This window comes from Pagrus pagrus, assembly GCF_965226575.1.
Source record: "Pagrus pagrus genome assembly, chromosome: 17".
NCBI classification, from domain to species: Eukaryota; Metazoa; Chordata; class Actinopteri; order Spariformes; family Sparidae; genus Pagrus; species Pagrus pagrus.
The window spans coordinates 2,967,058-2,992,027 of NC_140201.1; the positions used below are offsets into that span (position 1 = coordinate 2,967,058).

The 24,970-nt window shown below is 40.9% G+C and overlaps 1 protein-coding gene across 2 annotated transcripts; it reads right to left on the reverse strand.

Annotated features, from left to right (window-relative positions):
* Positions 1 to 4,348: 4,348 nt before the first annotated feature.
* iffo1a (intermediate filament family orphan 1a) lies at positions 4,349 to 22,276 on the reverse strand. 2 transcript variants are annotated; one of them, XM_084379213.1, is made up of 9 exons: positions 20,191 to 22,276; positions 11,604 to 11,664; positions 10,653 to 10,748; positions 10,281 to 10,421; positions 10,015 to 10,199; positions 9,801 to 9,915; positions 8,175 to 8,276; positions 7,833 to 7,963; positions 4,349 to 7,656 (listed from the first exon to the last, which is right to left on the reverse strand). In XM_084379213.1, exons 1-9 carry the CDS (start codon positions 21,165 to 21,167, stop codon positions 7,503 to 7,505), a joined length of 1,962 nt encoding a protein of 653 aa, XP_084235339.1. In that variant the 5' UTR covers positions 21,168 to 22,276; the 3' UTR covers positions 4,349 to 7,502. The 2 variants fall into 2 exon arrangements, with proteins under 2 accessions (XP_084235339.1, XP_084235338.1); XM_084379212.1 differs by having other exon boundaries at positions 9,801 to 9,918; positions 20,191 to 22,275.
* Between the last annotated feature and the right edge of the window lie 2,694 nt (positions 22,277 to 24,970).

Below are 24,970 nucleotides of genomic sequence, written 5' to 3' on the forward strand. Positions count from 1 at the left end.
CACACTGCCTCTGAGATTTGAGGTCGTTGGTTCGATCCTCAAGTTGCTCTGGTTCACGAAAAGTGAAAAGCTCTGAGAGAAATGTTCAGAAAACTTTGTTAATTTTCAAAGTTTTACGAACATTCACGAACATTTCCAAACGGAAATTTTCCATTTTGAAAATTTTAGAAAACATGACTGTCCGGAAGACTTCGGAAAACTTCGGAAATGTTTGGAAAAATGTTCATGAATTTTCGGAAAACCTCGGAAACCTTTGTGAATGTTCGGAAATTTTCGAAAAACTTCGGAATTTTCGGAAAAATGTTCGGGAATGTTCGGAAAACTTTGTGAATCCTCGAAAATCTTTTACTCTTCCTTTTTGGACTCTGCCTTCAAAATTCAAACCAGATGAGTTTCCTGAACCAGAGTGATTTGAGGATTGAACCCAAGACCTCAAATCTCAGAGGCAGTGTGTCTTCAAACTGAGCTACTCTGGCAGAATTTCTGCAGTTTGTTTCTTAGAGGTTTTCACTCTGTCATGTGGACACTTTGCTGACCATGTCTAAAAAATCTAATATTTTCCCCCTAAAAGCAACAATTCCTAAATCAATTTTCCAAACAATTCCTGAATTCCTAAATAGATTTTTGGAAAATTTCCGGAAAACTTCGGAAATGTTCGGAAAACTTCGTGAATGTTTCGGAACATTTCGGAAAACTCCGTGAATTTTGGGAAAACTTTCTGCCAGAGTAGCTCAGTTTGAAGACACGATGCCTTTGAGATTTGAGGTTGTTGGATCGATCCAGAAGTCGCTCTGAAACTCATCTGGTTTGAATTTTGAAGGCTGAAGTCCAAAAGAAAGAGTGAAAAGCTCTGACAGACACTGTTTGACTGTCTCATCCGACAGCTCAGGCTGATAGCGAACTCCTCTCAACTTCTGAGATTGATGGTTCACTTCTTATGAGACTCAGCGGTTTTGAAAGTCCAACACCCAAAGTGAAACTGAAAAGTACCCAGAGAAGAGCTCTCAATGTAAAGAGGACTCGGTGGCGCAGTGCGATTGTTCTCGGCTGTAGTAACAACAGGTGCTGGTGTTTTTTTCCAAATCCTGCTGCCTGCCAGAACCTGGAGCATCAGTTGTCAGGCTTAGTCACCTAATATGGTTTCTCATAGATGGAAACATGATGTTGTCCTGCTTTTCCAATGAGTCAAGTTCATCTACTTTAGTTTCAGCCGAGATATTTGACCAGGACTTTACACGTTAACATAGCTAACAAATCTTATTAGAAGTTTATTTCTTATTGACAGTGAACCGTGCCACCTGGAGGCTCCAGGAACATTTGACTTGCTGATTTGCTGCTGAAAACATAAAGACATTATAATCATTATGTTGTGTGAATCAAACCTCTGAGTGACTGCTTCCATCGTTGAGAAACCACAGGACCATCAGTACCATCTCCAACAATTGAGGCTCAAGGTACTGGCTGCCAGCAGGACTCGAAAAAGAGCAAACGGCTCTGGTTACTAACAACCGAGAACAAACTCACCTCGCCACCAAGTCACCTTCACATTGAGAGCTCTTCTCTGGGCGCTTTTCAGTTGCACTTTAAAATTCAGAGTCACATGAGAAGTGAACCATAAACCACAGAAGTTCAGAGCAGTCCTCTAGTAGCCTGAGCTGTCTGATCAGAGCAGTGAACTTTGTCACTCAGAGATTTTCACTCTTTCTTTTGGACTCTGCCTTCAAAATTCAAATCAGATGAGTTTCCTGAAACAGAGCAACTTGAGGATCGAACCAACAACCTCAAATCACAGAGGCAGTGAGTTTTCAAACTGAGCTACTCTGGAAGGACTTCTTCATCTTGTTTCTTGGTTGTTTTGACTCTCAGATTATTTATAGATCTCCTTTTCATGTGTGAAACTGGTACTGAGAAGGACATAAATCTGATAGGAGGAAAAACATCTAGACGAAAAAATTTCAGATCTTTTTTTTGTAAATTCAGATTTCTTTTCTAAAAAGTATTTTTTTCGAAGGTGAAAAAAATCTGAAAAAAGATTCTGATTTTTTTTCTTTATAGATTTCCTTTTCATGTGTGAAACTGGTACTGAGTGGGAAAATAATCTGAAAGGAGGAAAAACATCTGCTAGAAGGAAAATAATTCAGATTTTTTGTAAACATTCAGATTCTTTTTTCTAAATATGTCAGATCTTTTATAGGATGAGAGTCCAGAAAAAAAAAATCCTTTTTAAATTTTTTTTTAATAGATTTCCTTTTCATGTGTGGAACTGGTACTGAGTGGGAAAGAAATCTGATAGGAGGAAAAACATCTAGAAGTAAAAGAATTCAGATTTGTTCTGATAAAAAAAAAAATGTTCTAGGAGGAATCAGAATTTTTTTCAGATTTTCTTCATCCTAGATTAACAAAATCTAAATTTCTAAAAGGCAAAATCTGAATTTTTAGGAAAACAAATGGATTTATTTTTCTTCTAGATGTTTTTCCTCCTATCAGATTCTTTTCCTGCTCAGTACCAGTTTCACACATGAAAAGGAAATCTATAAAGAAAACTCAGAATCTTTTTCAGATTTTCTTCATCCTAGAAAAGAATCGGAAATAAAATAAAATCAGATAAAAAAAGATAATAATCAGAATTAAAAAAAAAAAAACCCCACTACATTTTTGACGAAGAAACTATATTTTGGGGAATTTTTTTTTAATTATTATTATTTTTTAAAGACACTGAAGTCCGAAATAAAATCTAAATTTTTAGGACAAAAACAAATCTGATTTTTTAGGACAAAAAAAAATCTGATTTTTTAGGACAAAAACTTGATTTATTTTTCTTCTAGGAGATGTTTTTCTTCATATCAGATTTTGTATTTTCTATTTTTTTCAAAAGTACAAAAATAAAAAGCAAACACAAACTCATTCTCTACTGTTGTTTTATTGGACAACAATCACAGGTGAAAGAAATACTCAGATCTTTTACAAGTTAAAATACTAAAACAACCACGTGGAAATACTCTGTTGTAAGAAAAATCCTGCTTTCAAAGCTGTCAGATAAGTGTCTGAAAAGAAAAAGTTGCATCATTTCCCTCTGAAATCCAGCCGAACAAACTACTGTACATTAGATATTAGTTACAGTAGTGCAGTATTTAGTTACTTGACGAGTATCCTCGTGTTGATCTGAAGCCACGGCAGAGTGATTGTTGGCTTGTCTCGTGTATACACAACCTGCTGCTGCTGTTCATGGAGCTGCAGCAGCAGCAGACTGTTTCCCCTCAGCGGCTGTTTCTTCTTCTGCAGCTTGTTCGTCTCCATCGATTCGCTCTGAAGATGTTTGTTCTGCTGCTGTCGGCCTCCTGCGATCAATACAGGAGCAGACGACTGACCTGAAACCGATCAGTGCTGCCCGAAAACATTTTCTAATTAGTGTCTAATCAATAAGTAAATGTATTTCTGTTGAATGTTTTTTATAGGTGGAAGAAGTATTTCTATCCTTCAGTGGTAGCAGTATTCAGGTAGAAAAACTGAAGTATTGTCACTAAAATTTTTGAACTAAAACTTTGAAGTAGACTTTAAAAAGTAAAAGTATTCTTAATGCAGGACGTTACAAATTATTGATAAATTAAAACACATTTAAATGTTTTAGTTGATTTCAGGCCGTGTTTGTCTCAACTGAACAGCACTCAGAACTTTTACTGAAGTAAAACTACACAAGTATGAGCTTTTAGTACTTAAAGTACTAAAACTGCAGCTGGTAAATGTGGATCTAATTCTAAGTATACTTTATCTATGAAAACACATCATTTATTTGTTATTATGTATTTTAATTATCTGAATCTTCCATAAGTAAAGCTGTAAAATAAATGTAGTGCAGTCAAAACTTTCCACCATTGAAAATAATATAAAACTGTAATTTACTTTTGATATTTTAAGTTCATTTTAGTAAAAAAACCTGAATTTTTAACATTTTTAACGCAGGACTTTGACTAGTAACCAAGTATTCCTCTGGTCTCGTTTTGCTACAAGAAACTTTTAACGGGCTACGACACTCTAAATTAAATACTGAAACCTCTACATGACCTACACAACTAATTTAACTTACAGTCATGACAGTGATTCTGTGGTTTCTGACTTATCTGTGTAGGATAAGTCTAACTACTTTGTTGAGGATGAATCAAGGACTTTCACAGTCCGGTCTTTCTTTAACCCTTTCAAAATAAAGGACCTGAGCGCTCCAGCACTGTGACGCATCACGTCTGATCTGGATTTACCTTGAAAAGTCTAAAATCTGTAAACTGTATATTTTTAAACCTAAAATCCAGTTAAAGAAAAAAGTTAGTGCAGAAAAAAACAACTCACAACTCAAAACTTTTTAAAGTTTTTATTCTGTGCAACTTTTCATTCCAGTCAATCCATCAAACATTCATCTCTGCATACGGCGACTGAAAACAATCGGACTTTAACAACCTCATGAAAACAGTAAACACTTGTTCTGCTTGTGAAGTGACAGACTTTAATCCACAGAGCTCAGAAACTCTTCTCCTGACGACTTCTTTGGCTTCTGCCATCTTATTTTCTGTCCGTACTTACTGTTTTATCTCCATAAAACGTTCCAGTTCGTGTTTCATGAGGTCTTTAAGTCATTTTTTATCCCCTTTCACACTTGATTTATTTGTTTTCTCTCCACAGATGCTTTTTTTTGTTTACAGTCAGATAATATAGATCAACAGTTCCGTTACAGCAGCAGCAGCATCTGTACAGTTCATGAGGTGAGTGATGTTCGTCTATTTGCTTTAATGATTATTGTACACTTGCTTTGTTTTTGGTTTTTCCTCGACATTAAAAAGGAACAACGTCAAATTTTAGTCCATTTCCTCTCTGAGCGATGAGAACTATCTGTGTAAAGTGTACAGACACATACAGACATGAGCATTTTCAGGGTTTTTAGTCTCATTTTTGAGGCTCAGTGAAGAAAAACTGCAGGACTGAAACTGAAAGTTGTTCCTCTAATGAATCTGTTTTCTGTGGTGAACACGGCAGGTTATTGATCAAGCAGACATTCATTTGATGATGTGATTGATGATGTGTGAACTGTGATGCGTTCATAGCAGCAGGTCAACAAAGAGAAAAACTGGCACAAGCGAAGTAGAAAAAAATCCTGATTGTTTCGTTTTTTTGTTATTTTTTTTAAACACACCTCCTGCAAAATGGCTTCTCTCCCCAAAAATATGTACACGTCCTTAAACAGGAAATTTTAATCATGGCTGCAGGTGTGTTTTCTACAGAAAGACGACTTCCGATACCACGATGTCTAATTCAAATCATACAATAACAATACTAAAACTTAAAGATGGTAGAAATAAAACATAAAATCGTCTCTAAAAGCTAAATGTACGTCATAAGAACACGAAGCGTTACAGCTCAGCGTTATACACAGCCGTGTTATGTACATTAGATACAATATTACGCCTTTACAAACTGTACAGTTGTTTTGACAACGTGTTTTAAAATAGGTTTTTACTTTTGTAAAAGAAAAACAAGAAAACGCTCTTAAATTTCCTGTTGTTGCCAACTGTCTCAAAATCACAGACCACGTTCTTTCAGACGAATCTGATGCCCGTTAAATCTGCAAAATGTAAAATGTAAAATGTGGCGTAACGCATCGTTTTCAATTAGCATGGACAGTAAAATAGTAAGAGGGCGTTGGCTTTGTGATTAATGGCACATAAATATGACACCTTCCCTTTTAATGTAGGAAATTTGTGTGAAACCGATGTGGAAGAAAACGTTCCCTGAAAATGTTTTTTGCTTGACACATGAAAAAAAAATTCTCCTGGAAAAAAAAAAAAGAAAAAATGTAAAAAATGTAAAAATGGGGAAAAAAACAATTTTTTTCTCATGACATTTTTTACTCCTTCGGGGAAAAAAAATTCAGGAGAAATAATTTTTTTTCTTTCGCACGAGAAAAAAAACTTTCACCTGAACTTCTTCTCTTTTTTTTGTACGTGTTTTCACAGATTTTAAAATTGAAATCTTTTAACTTTTTTTTCTCCTGGGGAAAAAAAAATTCAGGAGAAATCTTCACTTTTTTCATGTGTGAAACTAAGTGGGACGAAAAAAATGTTTTTGTTTCATATATGAAAAAAACATTTCAGGTGAAAAAATAAATGTAAAGAAAATGTTTTTCATGTGAGAAACTGAAAAAGGGAAAAAACCTAAGGAAAAACATTTTTTAAGAACTTTGAAAGATTATCTTGAAAACATTTTTTTCTCCTGGGGAAAAAAAATTCAGGAGAAATCTTCACTTTTTTCATGTGTGAAACCAAGTGGGACAAAAAAAAATGTTTTTGTTTCATATATGAAAAAAACATTTCAGGTGAAAAAATAAATGTAAAGAAAATGTTTTTCATGTGAGAAACTGAAAAAGGGAAAGATTATCTTGAAAACATTTTTTTCTCCTGGATGAAAAAAAAATTCTCCTTGAAAAAAAATCCCCCAATAAATTGCAGGTGAAATCTTATATTTTCATGTAAAACAAGAAAAAAAAAAAAATCCTGGCAAAACTTTTTTTTTTTCGACCAGCTCTCGAGTCATAAACACGAGAGTAAATTATTTAGATCTTAGAAAATTGATCACCAGGAAAAAAGAATCTTCACTTGCCCCTCAGGACTTCTGTACTTCTGCGTACTGTGGAAAACCAAAATAGCAAAATTAAAAACCTTCAAGATGCATTTTCAGGACGAGGTGTCATATTTTGGTATACGTTGGATAGTTGAACAGTTTAAGGCAAGTTGATAGTTGGAGATCTGTGAAGTTCGTACTCCACCTACAGTAAAATCCCAGAAGACGTCATTTGGGTAATTTATATTTTAGAGATTAAACTTCTGCAACATTTTAAAACTGCTGCACAAAAATATAGAAAAAAACCCAAGCATTACATTGTTATAGAGATTAATAAGGAACACTCTCTCTTAAATCACTTCAGTGAACAGTTATGTGCAAACTTTTTCTTTGTGCGTCACTGCCTCTGTGCACACGTGTGAACCTGCAGCTGAAAGGCATCATTACAGAATCTGTGCGAATAATTGTTTCCTGCACAAAACAGAAACATCAGTTTGCGAAATAAGATACAACGTGTCATCTTATCAATAAAAGGAAGCCAGTGAAGGACTTTAAAGTGCCATTTTGTTCTGTTTGACCTTCACTGAGGTGCAGTTACAGCTGATGACCACAGGAGGGCAGCAGAGTTATTGCCTTGAAAATTAATTTTCTACATAAGCTTTCAAGCAATTTATGTATTTTTTTCCCAAACAACCCTGGAGTAACTTTTCCACCTTTTTGCTCTAAATCACCTGCTGTCATGTTGGCTGAGTTTGTGACCAGTAAAAATATTTTTTCTACTTTAGATCAACAGAAACCAGGAGACAGAAGTTTAGATGTGTGTACTGTTGTCAAACGCCACTAGAGGAAGAGAAGAGCATCGGTGTGACGTTACTTCAGCGTGTGTGTTTCAGTGTGTGTTAGGGTTTCCTCCAGGTCAGAGGAGGGATGGCGGCGTTGGCGTCGCAGCAAGAGTCGCTGCTCTCAGAGTCGGCAGGGAGAGCTGGCTTTTTCCTCTCCTTCTCCTCGCTGTCCGAGTCGTCCACCGTCAGGGTGATGAGCGAGGTCGCCTTACTGTTGAAGACATGAGAGAGATTAATCTGTCTGCTGCTCAAATGCTTCCTCCACACTGAACCTGTAAGAGCAGAAAGCTGCACTGTTTTCACCTCCATCACACCTCAACTGAGCTCCAGTCGGTGCCTCTGATGTATCTTCAGATTCATGTCAGATATCTAAACATGTGTTCCCACCTGTCTCCGCTCTGTGTGATGAGTCTCCTGCAGGTCTCCATCTGGACGTCCAGCCCTCTCTTCATCGAACACATCTCCATGTACTCGTGCAGGTGACGGTTCATGTCGCTCTTGGCTGTAGCCAGTTCCAGCTGACCGGGACAGAAAACAAACAAAAACCATAAGTTTTGGGACGTCCATGTGGACAGGGCCTTAGCGTCTTCATATGTACCCCCTCCAAGCTACAATCCATATACTGCCTTTGACCCTCTTCAAATAATAAAAACTGGAGCTGTTTCTGACCCTGAACGGCTGCTGAATCTGTTATCTGTTATAAACAGAAATATAAAAAAGCAGTCTCACCTCTATCTGGTCGATGGTGGCCTGGTACTCCTCCTCTCTGGATTTGAACAGAGACTCGGTGTCTTTAATCACCTCCTCGATGGACTCGTCCTGCTGCTGCAGCTGCAAAACAGAGAGTGGACGAGGAGAGAGAAGAAGGAGAGACGGAGTGAAACACTGTTGATTTACATGATACAGCTGCAGCTAACATCAGTCGTCATGTATTTCCTGAATGTATCTGATTAAGTTAAACCTGAGTCAGCCGAGCCAAAGAACCGTTTCAAGAAGAACTTTGCTGAGTTTGAGATCGATCTCTGTAAAAAGTGTAACTTCTAACTGATGCAACAAACAGGAGCAGCTGCAGATCAACTTCAGCTAGATGTCTTTTATACATTATTTAGGGAAAATCGAGGGGAATTTCTGGGAAATGTTGCGTTAAACATTATTATTATTATTACTACAGCAAACTGTTTGAATAATTGCATATCTGCATGATAAATCATTAAATCTTTTGTGTGGAAATAAGTAACTAGAATTCAGGTAAAGCAGAAGCAGGAACCTACATCTGACAGAGCACATTAATAAATATTACTGAGAAAAAAAAAATGTGTCTTGTGAAAAATATTTTTTATGAGAGAAAAGAAAAACATTTTTATGAGAAAAAAAATTATTACTCAAGAGAAAAAATAATTTTTTCACAAGAGAACAAAATGTGTGGATGTGTTGAGTTCACCTGTCGTCCCTGGACAGACTTTGTGGTCACTTATCAGTTTATAAAGTCCGACAGTTTCTTGTTTTGTCTGACAAACAGAACAAAAACCTGCAGATATTAAGTTTACAGGCTCCAGGTATTCGTGTGCATTCATATACCGTAAAGATACGTACATGTTGTCCTGTTGTAGGAGGAAATGGGAGCTTTTATTGTGAAGAAACAGGAAGTTTTGTTGTTATTATTGTGCATGAAGCTGTTGAGTAACTTTTAAATTATTTCAGAAACTAGAACGTGTTTGTTGTTCGTAAATCACTGATGATCTATCAGCCTTTTTTTGGCACTTTAAATCAATTTTCAATGAATTATTATTGATTTTAGCTCTCAGAGCAGTTACAGCAACAGAAATCACTACCTGGGTGTGTAAAGTCTAATCTGTCTTGGTTTTCCTGCAGCGTCTTCCAGCTCCTCTCTAAGCAGGTTGTTTAGTCTCTGTGGCTTATTTAGATAAAAACAGCTCACAGGTCAGCTGGATTATCTTACGGCATCCGCGTCACCAGACTGAACTAACAAAACAACAGCATCAACCTGCGGCAGTTAAAAACAGCTCGTCCACCAGCTCAGGTCAGCCAAGTAGGACGAAGTGAAAAAACTGCCCACGAAAGGAAACACCTGGCGGCTTCCCTGACGCTGAGGAAATAGATCTGATGGATCCAAACGGAGCTCCGTTAAGTGCTGCAGCAGCCGAGGAGACTCCTGTTTGTGAGCCGGTGCTTCTCTGTTACACAGTGTTCACATTATCACAGCAGTGACTTGGTGACTTTCACTTCTCACCAAGCAAGTTCAGATATTTGTGAGTAGAAATGAACAATTTCCTCCTCAGAGTTGTGAGTTCTGCTCCTTTCGACTGCAGTTTCATCAAACATGACAACACGCACCTCTCCTTGTGTATCCACTCCCAGCGAGTATCCAGGAAAATCTTCCCAGAGCAGAAGAGTCTCCTCAGTTTCCTCCCAGGCCAGACTGTCACAGTCATCCTCGAACTCACACTCCCTGCTGTACAACACACACACACACACACACACACACACACACGTTAATGACATGGTTTTACATCATTCACTACGTAATATTTTTGTTCAAAACACGCACAGCTGATTCAGCATCCTCTGCATCTGCTCGTTGATCTGATTGGCCGACGTGCTGCACGACTCCTCGTCTTTGGCCCCGCCTCCCTCGCTCTCAGACATGCTCAGATCGTCTCCGTCCGCGCCCTTCGCCGACTGCCCGCTCGGTTTCCTGGCCCGGCCGTTCAGCGTGGAGGGGGGCGTGGCCACCTGTCGACGAGGAGGCGTGTTAACTAAAGTGGAGGCAGATGATTGGTCGGTTGTGGGCTGTCGTCACGAGCACAAACGTACCTGGAACATGTTTATCATGTCCTCACAGTTCCTCTGCTGGGCGACATCACAGAGGCGGGCGGTGATGTCGATGCGGCGGCAGATGTCCATGTCCACCTTCATGGCCTTCTCCTGGATCTTACTGTCCAGATCTGACAGGTTCTGATGGACGGACACAAAGAACCCTTCATCTACATTCAGTTAATTATTGTTGTTTACTGTAAAAACTCAGCAAGATGTTCAGCAGTATGTAACCATGTGATCAATCTGTGGATCAGTGATCATGGTGAAACAAAAAGAAAAATATTTTTCTACATTAGTGCGACTTTTGGTCCATTTAAACACTTTTTCTACTTGGATAAAAAAGCTGAACACAGCCAACAGAAGACTTACGTTGCTGACGAGTCCTTTGAAGAGAACAAGTTCGGCCTTCAGCTGCTTCACCCTCAGAGCCAGCTCATCCTGACACACCTCGCTCTCCTGCAGGTCCTGAAGACACACACATGCACAGGTGAGAATTGTATGCCTTGTCAAAGTCAGCCTTCGGATTAAAAAAAAAAAAAAAAAAAAATCACGAGAAAAAAAAAAAAAATCATGAGAAAGAAATCATTTTTTCCACAATTTTTTTAATGAGTAAATTTTTGTAACAATTTTTTTTTTTTTTTTTTTTATTTCACAGTAAAAAATGTTTTTTCACGAGAGAGAAAAAAATTTCACGAGAGACAAAAATAAATAAATTTTCACAAGAGAAAACAAAAACAAAAAAATCAGGAGATTGTGTGTGCAACCTGCTGAAACTTTGGACTGTTTGTTGATTTTGAAGACGTCACTTTGGACTCTGGGAAGTAATTATGTGCATTGTTATGACATCTTGTCTACAAAATCATTAATCTGATGATGAAAATAATCGTTAGCTGCAGCCTTATTGTTACACGAACCAGGGGATGTGAAATAAGCGGGTACATCGGGGACGTGCAGTAAACGACTCATGTTTATGAAAAATGTTGACATGCACTTTAAAGGTCTGCCTGGACTGTGATGATGATGACCAGATGATCTTAGCCTAATGTTTCTGTCTGTCTGATGTGTTTTTAATGTGTCTGTATGTTCTGCACTGTACCACGAACTGTCCTCTCAGAGGACATTAAAGTTTTGACTCAAACTATAAAACTTTTCACCCCTTGGATCATTTGTTCTGTTAAAAGGAAGAAGAGCTGTGATGCGATCAGAAGCACTAAAGAAGATGAGGAGCTACACTTTGTAGGCGTCTTAAAAACACTTTTTCTTTAATGGACTTCTGAACTGTAGCGCTTCAATATTTCAGCATTTTAAATGTCACTTCACCTCCTCCAGTTCTGCCACCTTCTCCTGCAGGTCCATTCTGGCTGTGTACTCCTCCTCCCATCTGTAACACACAGACAAACACAAAGCAGTGAAGTAAACACAGATTATCACACAGATACATCAGCACTTTGTAACATGAGACACATAATCACATAATATTCAGACTGTATCTGCTTCAAAAGCTTTAAAACGTCCCCACGGGTTTCAACCCACCGGAGGGAATATGAAGGTTAACTTGACCATTCATTTCTATATTTTTGCCGGGACAATGACGACTGAACGTCTGTCTTCATCAGACCGTGGCCTCATGTCCAGGTCAGATGTGTGAAGAGTCTCAGTCCACCTTCCTCTCTGCAGCTTTAAGACAAAAACCCACCCGAGTTACCTGACTGACCTACACAGCATCAAAGCTCCTCCTACCAACACGAGTATTACTCAGCAGCTGTTACATAAGGAGACGCCATGCTGAGTGCATGTGGAGCACGAGGAGCAGGCAGCCAGTCACTATGGAGGAGACAGAAATAAAACAGATGGGCTGAGCGAACACTGCAGGACTGAGAACCATCTCGTGTGATTTCTGGTGATCGTTGCACAGTTGTGATGCGACGCAGCTCATGAACTCATAGCAATGTCAAATATCATAATTATTATTTTAAAAAGGGGCTCTGTTAACTTCCTTGCTGAGCTGGAAGTAGGGATAGACCGATTATCGGCCCTTGCAACAAAATAAACACATTTAAAAATGTGCTGCTTTGGCTCTGATGCAGCTTCCTGTCACACCATGTCCCGCCCACAACAATATCTGATCGGTAACACGTCACAATTAAAAAGTTATAAACACTGAAAAGTCAGCATCTGCAAAGGAACTAGTAACTAAATGTATCAAATAAATGTAGAGAAGTGGAAGAATAAAGTAGCAGAAAAAGGAAATACTCAAGTAAAGTACCTGATTTTCATTTTTATTGCAAATAAAAATCTGCCGTAAATATCAGTTTTCAGACTCCTTGATTTTTTAATGATCTGTATCGACCCTGAAAAGGCCATATAGGTCGACCTCTAGCTGGAAGCCTGTCGTTTGTTTATGTTAGCTTACTGATTTTCCTCACTAATGTTAACTACTGTTGCTCTCTGTTAGCGGAGCGGAGCGAGGCCCTCGAGAACGTGTATGAAGTCACATCCTTTGGACTGTCGCGTAAAATCCAACCCGAGTCCTTCACACCCAAATCCACAGTCCAGCAGCATTAAACAAGTTAACGAGAGAGACGGGGGATGTTTCATTTTCCACATCACGTTACAATCCGCTCACATATGGCCAATAACAAACTGATCAATACATGTTAATTGCTGCAAATAGTTAACAAGAGCCCCTTTAGCTGTGGTGAAAACTGAAGACAGCTTCGTAGAGAAGTTAAAAGCTTGAACATTTTAGTGTTTTACAGATGTTTGCCAGAACTCAAGGCACCCAGTTTGAAACTGGGATAATCCCAGATGAACCGGGACATCTGGTCACTGCACACTTACAATGACTTAGCACGCTAACAACGTGACAAGCTGAAGTTAATGTCCTAAAATGGCCACCGTACAGCACTAACATCCTCTCCACTGGCGCCGCTCTCAGGCCAAACCTTTTCACCTCATGTCCTGCGAGTGCTGCAGATCACACAGTTAGACAGTAAACACTATTATTTTCATGTATGGTTTTGTTTTCTGCTGCTTCTCCTGCCCGTTTCAGATGCTTTGTACCTGTATCCTCTGTGTCCTTCACATCAACGCTGCTCAGCTGAGCTGCTCTCGCACTTAAATTACAACATCTGTCTGCGGTGGATGACCTCAGATCAGATTGCCAACAGGGATAGTTTGAGTATTCAAGTACGAGTCACACGTAGGATACATGCTTTGATCGAAACGTGACTTGATGTAGATTTTTTCTCAGACGTGTGTCAGATGCGAGAGGCGTGAAGTCAAAATCGGTTTGATTTCAGTTGCTGCAGTGACCAGAGACACTCAGACACAGATGTGTTAATGAGCAGAGGCGATGGTGTCACAGTGATGGATGACGTGCTCGTTGCTTTGATCTGATCTGTTTGTCAGTCTCAACACGTTGCTCTGCAGTGAAGCTGCTGGTGTCATTGTGTCTGACTGGATACACAGAGACAGGTTTATCTTTACTGACGATGGAGAAACTGCCAGATGATGCAAAGTCCTGAATAATAAAAGCCGTCACATACAAGCCTTTGTGTTTTATCTCAGATTTCTTTTTTGCCACTGGAGTGAGACCGGGCTCCTGCACTGCACTTAATGAGCTGTGATGTCATCAAACCACGAGGTCACACTGACGTCAATTTTAACGTTACTAAAACGTCAGTTTTTAGAAACACTGCTGTGTTTTGTCTCAAATTCACAAAGCTTTGATCGTATATTTCAACATCCTAGGAGGAATATTTACTCACTTTCTTGGAGAGCCAGAAGGTGAGGAGCTTAGTTTAGCATAAAAACAGGAAGAAGAGGGAAACATTCTTAAGTTTAAAGATTACTACGATCACTATGAATTACAATCAGTCAAAACAGCCAACGTGTTTTCTTTCCTTGTTGTTCCGAATTCAAAAAAATGTGATCGTTAGAAAACCACTAGATTAAACAGACAAGATGCAACTTGTTATTTTGAGATCTTTGGAGGTGTTGGTGCATTTTTTAATGCTCAGCTATGATATTTGCTTTTTTAATCTAGCTTCATAACTCACATTCAGACTGGAACTAAACTCTTTGTTCCCAAAATGTTAAACTAGTCCTTTAACAGAATGGCATAACATAAAGAAAGAGCTTTCAGAAGAGTGTAACCATACACAATAACACATCTCAAAACAAAATAACTGGCCAAAATGATTCACTAATGTGGTAAATGAAGTGAAGCCAGCGGCTGCCTGGAAGAGAGGAGATCAATCTGCAAACTGAGTAACCGGCAGTGATGTCGAGTGTTCAGGGAGTGCAGTGAACACCACAGTAACACCAGCAACGAGCAGCCGGTGGCCTCGGTGTATCTACTGCACACACACAGTGATGCTGCGCTCTACTGTTATCTCTCCATCCTATCACCTTCAACACACACACACACACACACACACACACACACACACACACACACACACACACACACACACACACACACACACACACACACACACACACACACACACACACACACACACACACACACTATGACTCATTGCATCCATTATGAGGTAATATTGGTTAGATGACGAGTGCAAATTTAAGCCTGCAGAGACATAAAGAGTCAAACACTAACATTTTTGAAGAAAAAAATAGTAATTTATATGCAAAAAATACATAAATACACATTTTATTTAAAAAAAAAATAAATACACCAAAATAAATGAACAATTTAATATGAAAATAAATGTAAATGTTTATAATTATTCTTCTAAATTCTGATATTTTCACATTTATTTGTTTAATTATTTATCTTTATATTTCTTTCTTATACTCAGCGCGGCCTGTAGGCCAAGTTCAGCTCACCATAAGGTTCAGTTTCGGCCTGTTTCTCTAAAATAATAATAATAAAATGTATTTTTAAAAATATATAATATAGTTTTGTTTATGCCTGTTGATTTTTGTGGGGTGAAAACGGCTTTTTAAATATTCAGGATCAGTATTTTAGTTTTTTTGTAATAATCTCAACATGGCAGCCACAGAGGCAGTTTGCACAGGAAGTCAGTGAATTAAATACCTTTGGATCTTTGCACCATTTTTGCATCATAACAAAACAAAACTTTACAATAGGTGTTGCAAGTGTGTGCATAAACATTACGAGGCCAAAAGTATGTGGACACACGCTTGATCTTGGGCGACACTTCTGGATTCCAGTGAAGGGAAATCTTCAGGCTACACGAAGATATTTTAGACAATAGTCAGCCTACAACTTTGTGTTTGTCCCTGTCCTGTCAAACATGACGATGCCTCTGTGCAAGAAATAGTTTTTTCAAATTGGTGTGGAGGATTTTATGCACAGAGCCCCGACCTCAACCCCATCATGTAACATCATGGGGTTGAGGTCATCGCCTCAGACCTCACTGATGCTCCTGTGGTTGAGTGGGAGAAAATCCCTGCCGCCGGTTAATACATCTGATGGTAAACCTTCCCAGAGGAGTGGAGGTTGTTATTGCTGCAGATGAATGCATGCGGGGTTTTGGACTTGCACGCTCAAAAATCACATAGCAACATGTTTTCTAATAAAAAGAGCATGACAGTAAAGCTTCTCTGAACTGAAATGAACTGAAAGAAGAGAGGTGTGTGGTTCGGGGATGAAGTTGTTAACGATGATGAAGCCAGCGCCTGCCTGACGCTGCAGAGTCTCACATGGGACGGAGGGGGGTGGAGAGACGGATGAGGAGTCAACAGGGACAGCAGCAAAGACAGGAGAGAGAGGGAGGGCATAAAAATTGAGATGCAGGAGGAGAGATGTAGATACGCAGAGCTAAAAGGGGAGACGAGGTAGAGGGAGGCAGAGGGTAAAAGACAAAATGGAGAGAGGAGTGGGGTGACATCACTGTTGGCGGTCACAGGCCAGTGCTGCATTGCAGCTACCAGGACGAACCCCAGCAGGGAGGAGGAAGAGGAGGAGGGAAAGAAATGAGAGGAGGAGGAAGAGGAGGGAAAGAAAGAGGAAGAAGAGAGACAGAAAGACGCTAAATGAAAAGGAGGAAGAAAGAAAGGAGGGGAAGATGGGAGACCACGCGAGAGAAAAACAACTCCTCATGTTCGGCTTTTCCCCAGACACTTCCTCCCTGCAGACAAACATTTACAGTCACAGGATAATTAAAGCAATATTCAGTTAACCTGACTGGAAGAAGCAGCTGCTGTTTCTGGGAAGTGATTTTCACACAGTGGAAATTTTCATTTGTAAGTTTTCTTTCGAAGATATCCTAAATAATCTCTAACATAAATACACAGCCCCTAGCTGCAATAAAGGACAGCGAGGTCATGTCCTCAGTATCAGACAGCAAAATTAAACAGTTTGACAGTCAACTGATTTAAGCTGCTTTAAGTTTCTATGAAATGTAAATTTACCTCTCTGATTGTACACTTTTAACTGGAATACACCACAGGAGCTGTAGTGGTGATACAGCGAACGATGCGGCTGTACTTTCCCCTGTAAACACACCGACTTGTTTGTCTCACAGCTGTGTCTCTGGGCTAGGCAGAGTGGACAGGACGAGTGTCAGAGTCTCCATAAACACAGAGCTAACGTTACTTGATCTCAGAAAGGCGGGGTAGCCGGGCCTGTCTGCTCTCTCTAGCCCAGAGACACTCCGGCAGCGAACCAAGCCGGACAGGAGGGACTGCAACAGCCACAGAGGTCGGTGTGTTTACTGGGGGAACTAAAGGTCACGAACCCTGGCATTAGCACTGGAGGAGAAGCCGGAGAAGCGATACGACCAAACAGACCAATCACAGACGTTACGGTCCGCCATGCTAAGATATGTATGTTTCAAGCCCATATTGGCTCGTTATCAGAGGCAGAGGTAAAGAAAACGTAAAGGAACATTTTACTGAGCAGCAAGTCTTTGCAAAGTACAGACATTAAAACCATCAGTGGTTGTTGAAGTCTCCCTTCACATCAAATCAAACTCCCTGTCTCTCTTTGACTGATGGACTTGTGTTTGCACTTGATGATTCAATACTGCCAGGAAATCACATTAAGGATGCTCTTGAAAGTTTAATTGGTGGAAATATTTTAACCTTTACGTGTCTAGCTCACTTTCATAGCTTTCAAATGAGTAAAACTTGAATGTAGTTCAGAGGAGCAGCACTAAACTGTAAATGATGATAAGCAGAGCAGCACACAGGTCAGAGTGTGAGTCGCTGTTCAGTAAACCATCCTGCTGCCCCTGAAATCGATGTGACTGAAGGTTTGTCCTGCAGCAGCATCCTGCCTCAGCAGGCTGAAAGAGGAGAGGTCAGTGCTTTTCAGCATAACGCAGCAGTGGGTGACTGTGTGTTGATGTGTGTCATGATTGTGGGACGGGTCAGCGCTGAAAAAACACAAGCTGCATGCTGAGCGAAACCCAAACGGAGGTTCAAATAACATTTCACTGATTCCTCAACTAAAAAGCAAAATAAATGCTGCAAATCAACAGACATTTCTTTTGGTTTGTCGTAATAATCTGTAGCATCCTGCTGTGCACAAACATTTATATCATGGCTGCACGATCATGGGAAATCCTGACACTCTTCTGCCATGAATGAAAGAATACAAATATTTTCTAAAGATGACTTTAACAGCTCTATTTTGCCTTTTAGTGTGTCTATTTAATGTTCAGTCTTAAATGTTTAAGGTAATGTTGAAGGTTTTTACTGACTGTCACACAATTTGTTGTATAAAACAGATAAATTAGAAGGTGACAATGGTTGAACAAAGGGAAAAAAACAACAAAAACTAAGGGTGCAAATAGGTTTTGATGGATTCTAATGTCATGTTTATGTATTAAATTACTTATTGAAATGAGGTTCATCTAATACAGTAAAATAACACTTTAGCTTAGGCACCAAACAGAAGTAGAAACCCGATATATCGACAAAATATTACTGTATATTCAATATCCAAATTTGAATATGTGCTGTAAAGATATCTAATAACTTCAAGTGAGAAACTGTTGACAGGTGAGATTATCTGTTTGTGAGCTGCCATCACAAAAACAGCTGGATTGTTTACATCGTCCTCAGTAACAGCTGCCAACAACAACAACAAACAAAACTTGAGTTTACTCATTCATTTAGTCTGCAGCCGTCATTTTCTGGGAGGACTTCCTGCTAAAGTGCCTCGTGAAAGTGAGGTTTATAGGGATCCAACTCTTCTAAAGCCATTACATCGCACAATCAACATCACGCTGATGAATTAAAACAACTTGTCTATTACCAGTTTAAACACCAGACAAATCAAAGTGCCGCTCACACTGATTCTTCATGCCGTTCTGCTCTCGTTCCTTCAGGTTAAACGCACTTATTGGAAGTCGCTTTGCACCAAAATCGGCTGCCAAATTAAAATGTGTCACGTAATGTCAAGCTGTCCTGCTCATCGATTTACAGCAACGATCCAACACATCCAGAGACATTAAGGAGATCACTACCTCAGCACTAACTAGATGGTGAAATCATTGTGGGGTGAGAAGTTACAAACAAAACCAATACTGCGAGATAAAGGAATAAAACCTTCAGTGCCGGGATGATGAACAGGAGTCTGAGTGCACATTTAGAAAGCTACTACCTAATTAACTGGCAGCTGAGTATAAAGTGTATCTTGTTTTTGAGGCTGTCATCTGCTTGATGGTGCCGTCCAGTCAATACTTCTCATCTGACTGATGGTCAGAGGCAAATATCATTAAAAGAAGCTGAGCTGGCCTGAACAGATCCTGCATGATGCGTTTATATTTTACAGTCTGCATTTAACTGGTGCTCTCCTCAGTGCAACAGACCATCACATGGTGATCATCATAATATAATCCAGGGCTGCACCGAAATCAAAATCTGGCCAAGTGCAACGACCAAATCAAACCTTGACGAAGGTAAAAATGTGACAAACGGCCTCAGCTACGTAGTTAGGCTCGACAAACATGTCACTTCCTTTAACATCCTGAACTTAGATCAACATCAGGCAAAACCTGACGTGAGACCAGAGCGACAGTCATTGATTAATTAGTTGTCAGCTATTAAATTAATCACCTACTTTGACAATTGATCTGAGCAACTTTTTAGGGTGAAAAATGTCTATCCAGCTTCTTTAAGGTTAATATTTCCTGCTCTATGACAGTAAACTGAATATCTTTGGCTTGTGGACAAAACAAGACATCTGAGGACGTCGTCCAAAGACCAAACAACTCATCAATTAATTAAGGAAATAATCAACAGATTAATCAACAATGGAAATACTCATTAGCAGGGCTCTTGACTAACTTCTTACACGGGTGAACCCAATAATACATCTGACACAATATGTAAATGATTGTAAACATCTGAAGGCTTCAAGTAAAGTTTTGCTTCCCTTAAATCTTTACCCACACCTGCAATCAAAACTGTCCTGATCAGTTGCAGATTAGTTTAATTTTTGTTGCTTGTTTAGTGGCGATGACTTTTCTGTAAATTCATTTTTCTTTTAGTTTCCTGTGTGTGAATGTGAGGCGGGTCTTCCCAGGGTCGGCCAACATGTCAGTGTCACTGTCTGATTGGCTTTCAGGGGGATTTTATCATCACAGTATGATCACATTGTGTTGTTGTTACACAATATATATATCATTAAATTAAATATTTCAAGTAAACTGTGATTATTTCACTATTATTCAAGAAAAACTGACACAAGAACTAAAGAAAAAATAGTTATTAAAGCTTTTGTTTGACAAAACTTAAAAAGTTGATCACGAAGCTCCAAACACTGTTAAAGAAAATCACTCATTACCCTAAAAAGATTAAATCTCTGCACACAAACAGAAACGAGCCACTTGAAAGCCAAAATGTCTGCGTGAGAGCTGCTGATCCAAACGATGCAGCCATGTTACATGTGTGTTACAGCGCTTACCTTCTCTTGTACTCGTCCCTCTCTCTCTTCACCTTGGCCAGCACGTTGTACAGGGCCCTGATCTCAGGTGTGATGGTGTCAATCTGGACCCCGACACCGTCCGGGTGCGTCCAGGACACTCCAGGGCCCGTGACGCACGACTCCCTCCCGGTGCCAAACCGGCGCGTATGGTTGAAGGACCAGATCGTTCCGGGGAGGAAGCGCGGGGGAGCAGGGGGGACGTTGTTGGTGTTGGTCCCGGTGTGACAGGCCAGTTTCTCGTTGATGTTGGTGATGGCTTTGGACGGGTCTGTGGGACTCAGGGCCGGGCTGAGGGAGAAGCCAGGCGTGGTGAGGTTGGAGTTTGAATCCGTGGTGATCGGGTTGAAGTTGTTCCCCAGCAGGTACTTGTTGTCAAACAGCGGAGGAGGGTTCAGGGTTGGGGAGAGGAGGCCGCCGGGCAGGTAGGCCGAGTTGTTGGCGTTGTGGAGCGGGATGAGGCCCGGTCTGGGTGGGATAGGCCCAATAAATCCAGTCTGGACCCCCATCTCTTTGGTGAGCGGCTTCTGGTGACTATCTCCTCCGCAGTTGTCCTCCAGAGCCTGCTGCAGCTGCTTCTCCAGCACCTTGTTCCTGCGCTCCAGCTCATGCACTTTGGCCAAAAAGCAGCGGAAGCGCAGGTTCAGGGTCTTCAGGACGCTGATGTTGGAGCCCAGGTCGTTGCGCAGCGCTGTAGCCGCCGGGGGCACACGGTGCAGGGGGTTGCTCAGGTGCAGGTAGGCGAGGCCCGACGGTGGCAGGGCGCCCAGGTCCAGCCCGGACAGCCCATCAGGCCCGAACCCACCGTGGTCCCCCAGGAAGTAGCCAGGCTCTGGGATGGCGGAGTCGGTCTGGCCCGTCATCTGGTGATGGTGCTGCTGCGGGGCCAGGAAACCGCTCTCCCCCAGGACCGGATTCATACTCGAGTAGGAAAATCTGAAGTGCTCGAAATCCGGCATGAACCCAGACTTCTTAGTGTTCAATTCCGCAGGTAATTCAAAAATCAGATGATCGTTTCCCCCGAACCAGAATCAGGCCTAGCAGCCCTGTCTTAGAGTCCTCCTCCGGATTCACCCGACGCTCACCTTTCTGCAGAGGAGCTGCGCGCTGGAGTCGGACACTGCGGGTTGAAGGATGCTTTAAGGGCCTAAAAATCGCAGCTAAATAACAAACTCCGAGCTGAATATCACAGCGAACTCATGCTGAAACGTTTTGGATCATAAAAAATATTATCAAAAACACAACCAGGTGCCTCTTCACTCACAGACACACAGCTGAACCCTGCAGCAAAATCAGACTGTCGAGTTTACTTTTACGCAGCAGCAATTTCCAGAGATCAGCGGGGACGCGCAGTCAAACAAATGTTATTCTAAGCCTCAGAATAAAGCGACACGGAGATATTCTGCAGCTTTAAAGACATACAAGCATCGTACCTGGCGTTTAGAGGAGGAAACACTAAGTTTGGCACCAGATAATGAGGCTTAACGAGTCCAAGCGCAGTGTCGAGCAGCGGTGCAGCAGAGATCAGGAATAAACACAAGTGAATGACTGCGGCGCTCGCATACCGTACTGACGGTAGTAGAGGGGCACAGGGGGGAGTCTGTCATGGCTACCGTAGTGATCGGTGTAGATGCGCGAGTCCGAATCACAATGTTTGTTTACAGTAACTTTCCCGTAGAAAGCAGCTGCATCACGCTCCTGCTTACATATAATTTAATTGTACAGTTTCATTATGTTATTTCAAAAGTATATACATCTAGTCTGGTTCATCTAAAATGCATTTTTGATGCCTGAAGCACAGATTTCACGAATCTACTCAATGCAAAACAACGGCCGGTTTTCTACCCGGAAGTAACTGTTGTTGTTACCGCGACGTCACACAGATAATCAAAAGCCATTTGAAGTAATTTGTAATTTATTCCCCAAAAATTATAACAAATAAAAGGCACATTCACGTTGATTCAAGCAGTTTTATATTCATAGCGGACGATTACAGTTGAATTATGGTAGCTAGCTTAAGCGAGGTATAGCTAACATAGCTAAGTGCCCCTCCGTCCCTCCCTCCCCGGTGACGTAGTACTTAACGCTACCTAGCTAATAACCAGGCTAGTGCAGCTAGCAAGTTGGTAATTAACCTTGTAACACATTAACACGCCTCTAAATTACCTTGCGTGGAAGTTATGTACAAGTTACGTTCACTCTGCAAGTTAAAATTAGTTAGCTTGCATCCTGAATTTGTTTTTCACTTTATGGGCGGATTCGCGATAGCGAGCAAACCGCTAATGTTTGCTAGCTTTACGTAGTTCATCGCGGTTTACTTATGTCTTTCAAAACATTAGCTAGCTAGTGTTAGTTATCAACTGCAGTGACCCGTGAAAGGATGTTTACACATTTAGACCTGCTTTGCCCCTTTCTGTCATAAAATAATCGGCAGTTATTTGAAGTGTTTGAGGAGCTCCTGTTTACCCAGAGACCGTCTCTCTCTCACACACTATCCTCTCCACTTACCCCCCACCCTCCTCCTCCTCCTCTCCGGCGGCTGCCAGGCTAATGTTGGAGCACTTTGGTTTTATTTTGGCTTTCCTCCCAGAAACTGATCTGAGCCTCTGCACTGAACTCAACGACACCAGTCTGAAAATGTGTTTAAACGCTCACAGATTGAATGAACTGTTGGCTTCATGCTCTACAGACAGGTGTAATCTCATGACTGTCAGCCGAAGACACGCCCCTTCCGGTTCCCCTCTTTGTATGTAAGTGCATGTAGAGAGACAAATAATTTTTTTTATCGACCTCAGCTCGTTTGACTTTCATAACTTGAGCCATTAGATTACTTAAATTAAATTAAATTAAATTATTCATTCAGGTTAGCCGGGCGCTAAACCGGAAGTTAGCCGGCTCAGTGGGCGAAAGTCTGTAGTGCGCATGCTCAATAGGCCCTACAACACGGAAGATCCGGGTACTTTAATCGCGCCATTTTGTCTTCATGCGCCCAACTGAAGTTATGTTGAAACTGGCGAAAAAGGAGAGAATAAACAGTCAGAAAGAGAAATGGGTGATGCTGAAAAACTGAGTTAAACAGCGCAAAGCGTTGAAACAAGATGAAGCTAAATGTGCGAACACGACCGACCTTCTCCGCGAGGAGGGGCCAACGGTGCTGTGGCCCCGAGACAGGCCACTGATGATGAGGCTGGACCGGGCAGCAGGGACCGGACAGATGGGCATCAAGGCCGTAATTACCATATATACTGGGGGGGCACTGTGCAATTGACCACCCCCCACCACGCCCATCAGGTGTAACGGAGGCGAAAGCTTTTGACAACACATCATCTTCAAGGTTTGAGGATGGTACTGAGTGAGTGTGAAGTCTGTGGTGGTAAATCTGTAGGAGCAATTTGTTAATGTACGATGCATAGAAATGGGTTTTAAATGAGTGAAAATGGCGGTGAAATCTCAACTTTGAACTAAAATTGCAGACTTCCCTTTGGACTGAGGGGATGGGTCCAAGAGGGTTTTTTGTGCATCTGGTCATGATAATTATGCGTACCTTAGTTCGTTAGTGTATGTGAATGTAGGAGGCGGGGCTTCAAGATTTACAAGATGGCCGCTGTGAACCAAAATGGCCGACTTCCTGTTGGATTGAGGGTTTCGGTGCCTGGGGGTATTTTGTTCGTTTGGTCATGATACATATGTATACCAAATTGCATTCATGTACGTGCATGTAGGAGGTGGGGCTTCAATTTTGAGGAGTTTGAAAAATGAAAATCAACGCACGCCATTCAAGATGGCCGACTTCCTGTTGCACCAAAAATTCCAACAAAAATAATTCCAGCCTAAATCCTTGAGACCCATGAGTCCTGCGGATTTCAAGACGATCCGAGAAAAAGTTCGGGGGGACAAAAATACATTAGGAGGCGCTATGGAGTCCCCTGGCCACACCCACCCCCAATCATTCTGAATTGTCACATTTTTCACCACATGTGACGTATGTTCCAAGTTTGGTGAGTTTAGGGGTATGTTAAAGCCGCCAAAAATGCGATCTTGGGGATGGAATAAAAGTAATAATAATCCTTACAGATACAATAGGTCCTTGCATGAGATTCTTGCTTGGGCCCTAATAATCATTCGAAAAAAAAGGGTCCTTGCAGGTTCCCTGCTCGGGCCCTAATAATAAAAATTTTGAACAGATGTATGTGGCGACCCCTGTTGGTGTTTGCCAGTAGGGTCTGGAGTTGGTTGCTGGTTGGCAGTGGGCTGGGCCAGCCTGGCAATCTGGTAACTGAAGGCACCTGGGCCAGGTGATCTGGTTTACTATTTAAGTGGTGTTTCTCATTCATTGTGTCCCTCTCTCTCCTCCTAGATGGATGCCTGTCTCCCCGGGTGGTGCGGCAGTTGTAGCTTCAGTTATTCCTTTGTTCCCTTTTATGCACCTTACAACACCTACACACCTTACACTCACCACACATGCCCATCCTACACTACTGATTTTACTGACTTTCATTTAGAGATTGTAAAACGTAAAAACAAGAGGCGTATCTCATGCAGCCAGTGTAGTTACATGATCCCACACTGATTTTGAGTCAATTGATCACATGACCTGGAAGCTATTGAGCTAAAATGCTAATTTTTACATATAAAAACTAATAAAAATCATGAAAATTAATCAAAAATATGATCAGATGTAAAACGTAAAAACAAGAAGCGTATCTCATGCAGCCAGTGTAGTTACATGATCCCAACATGATTTTGAGTTGATTGATCACAT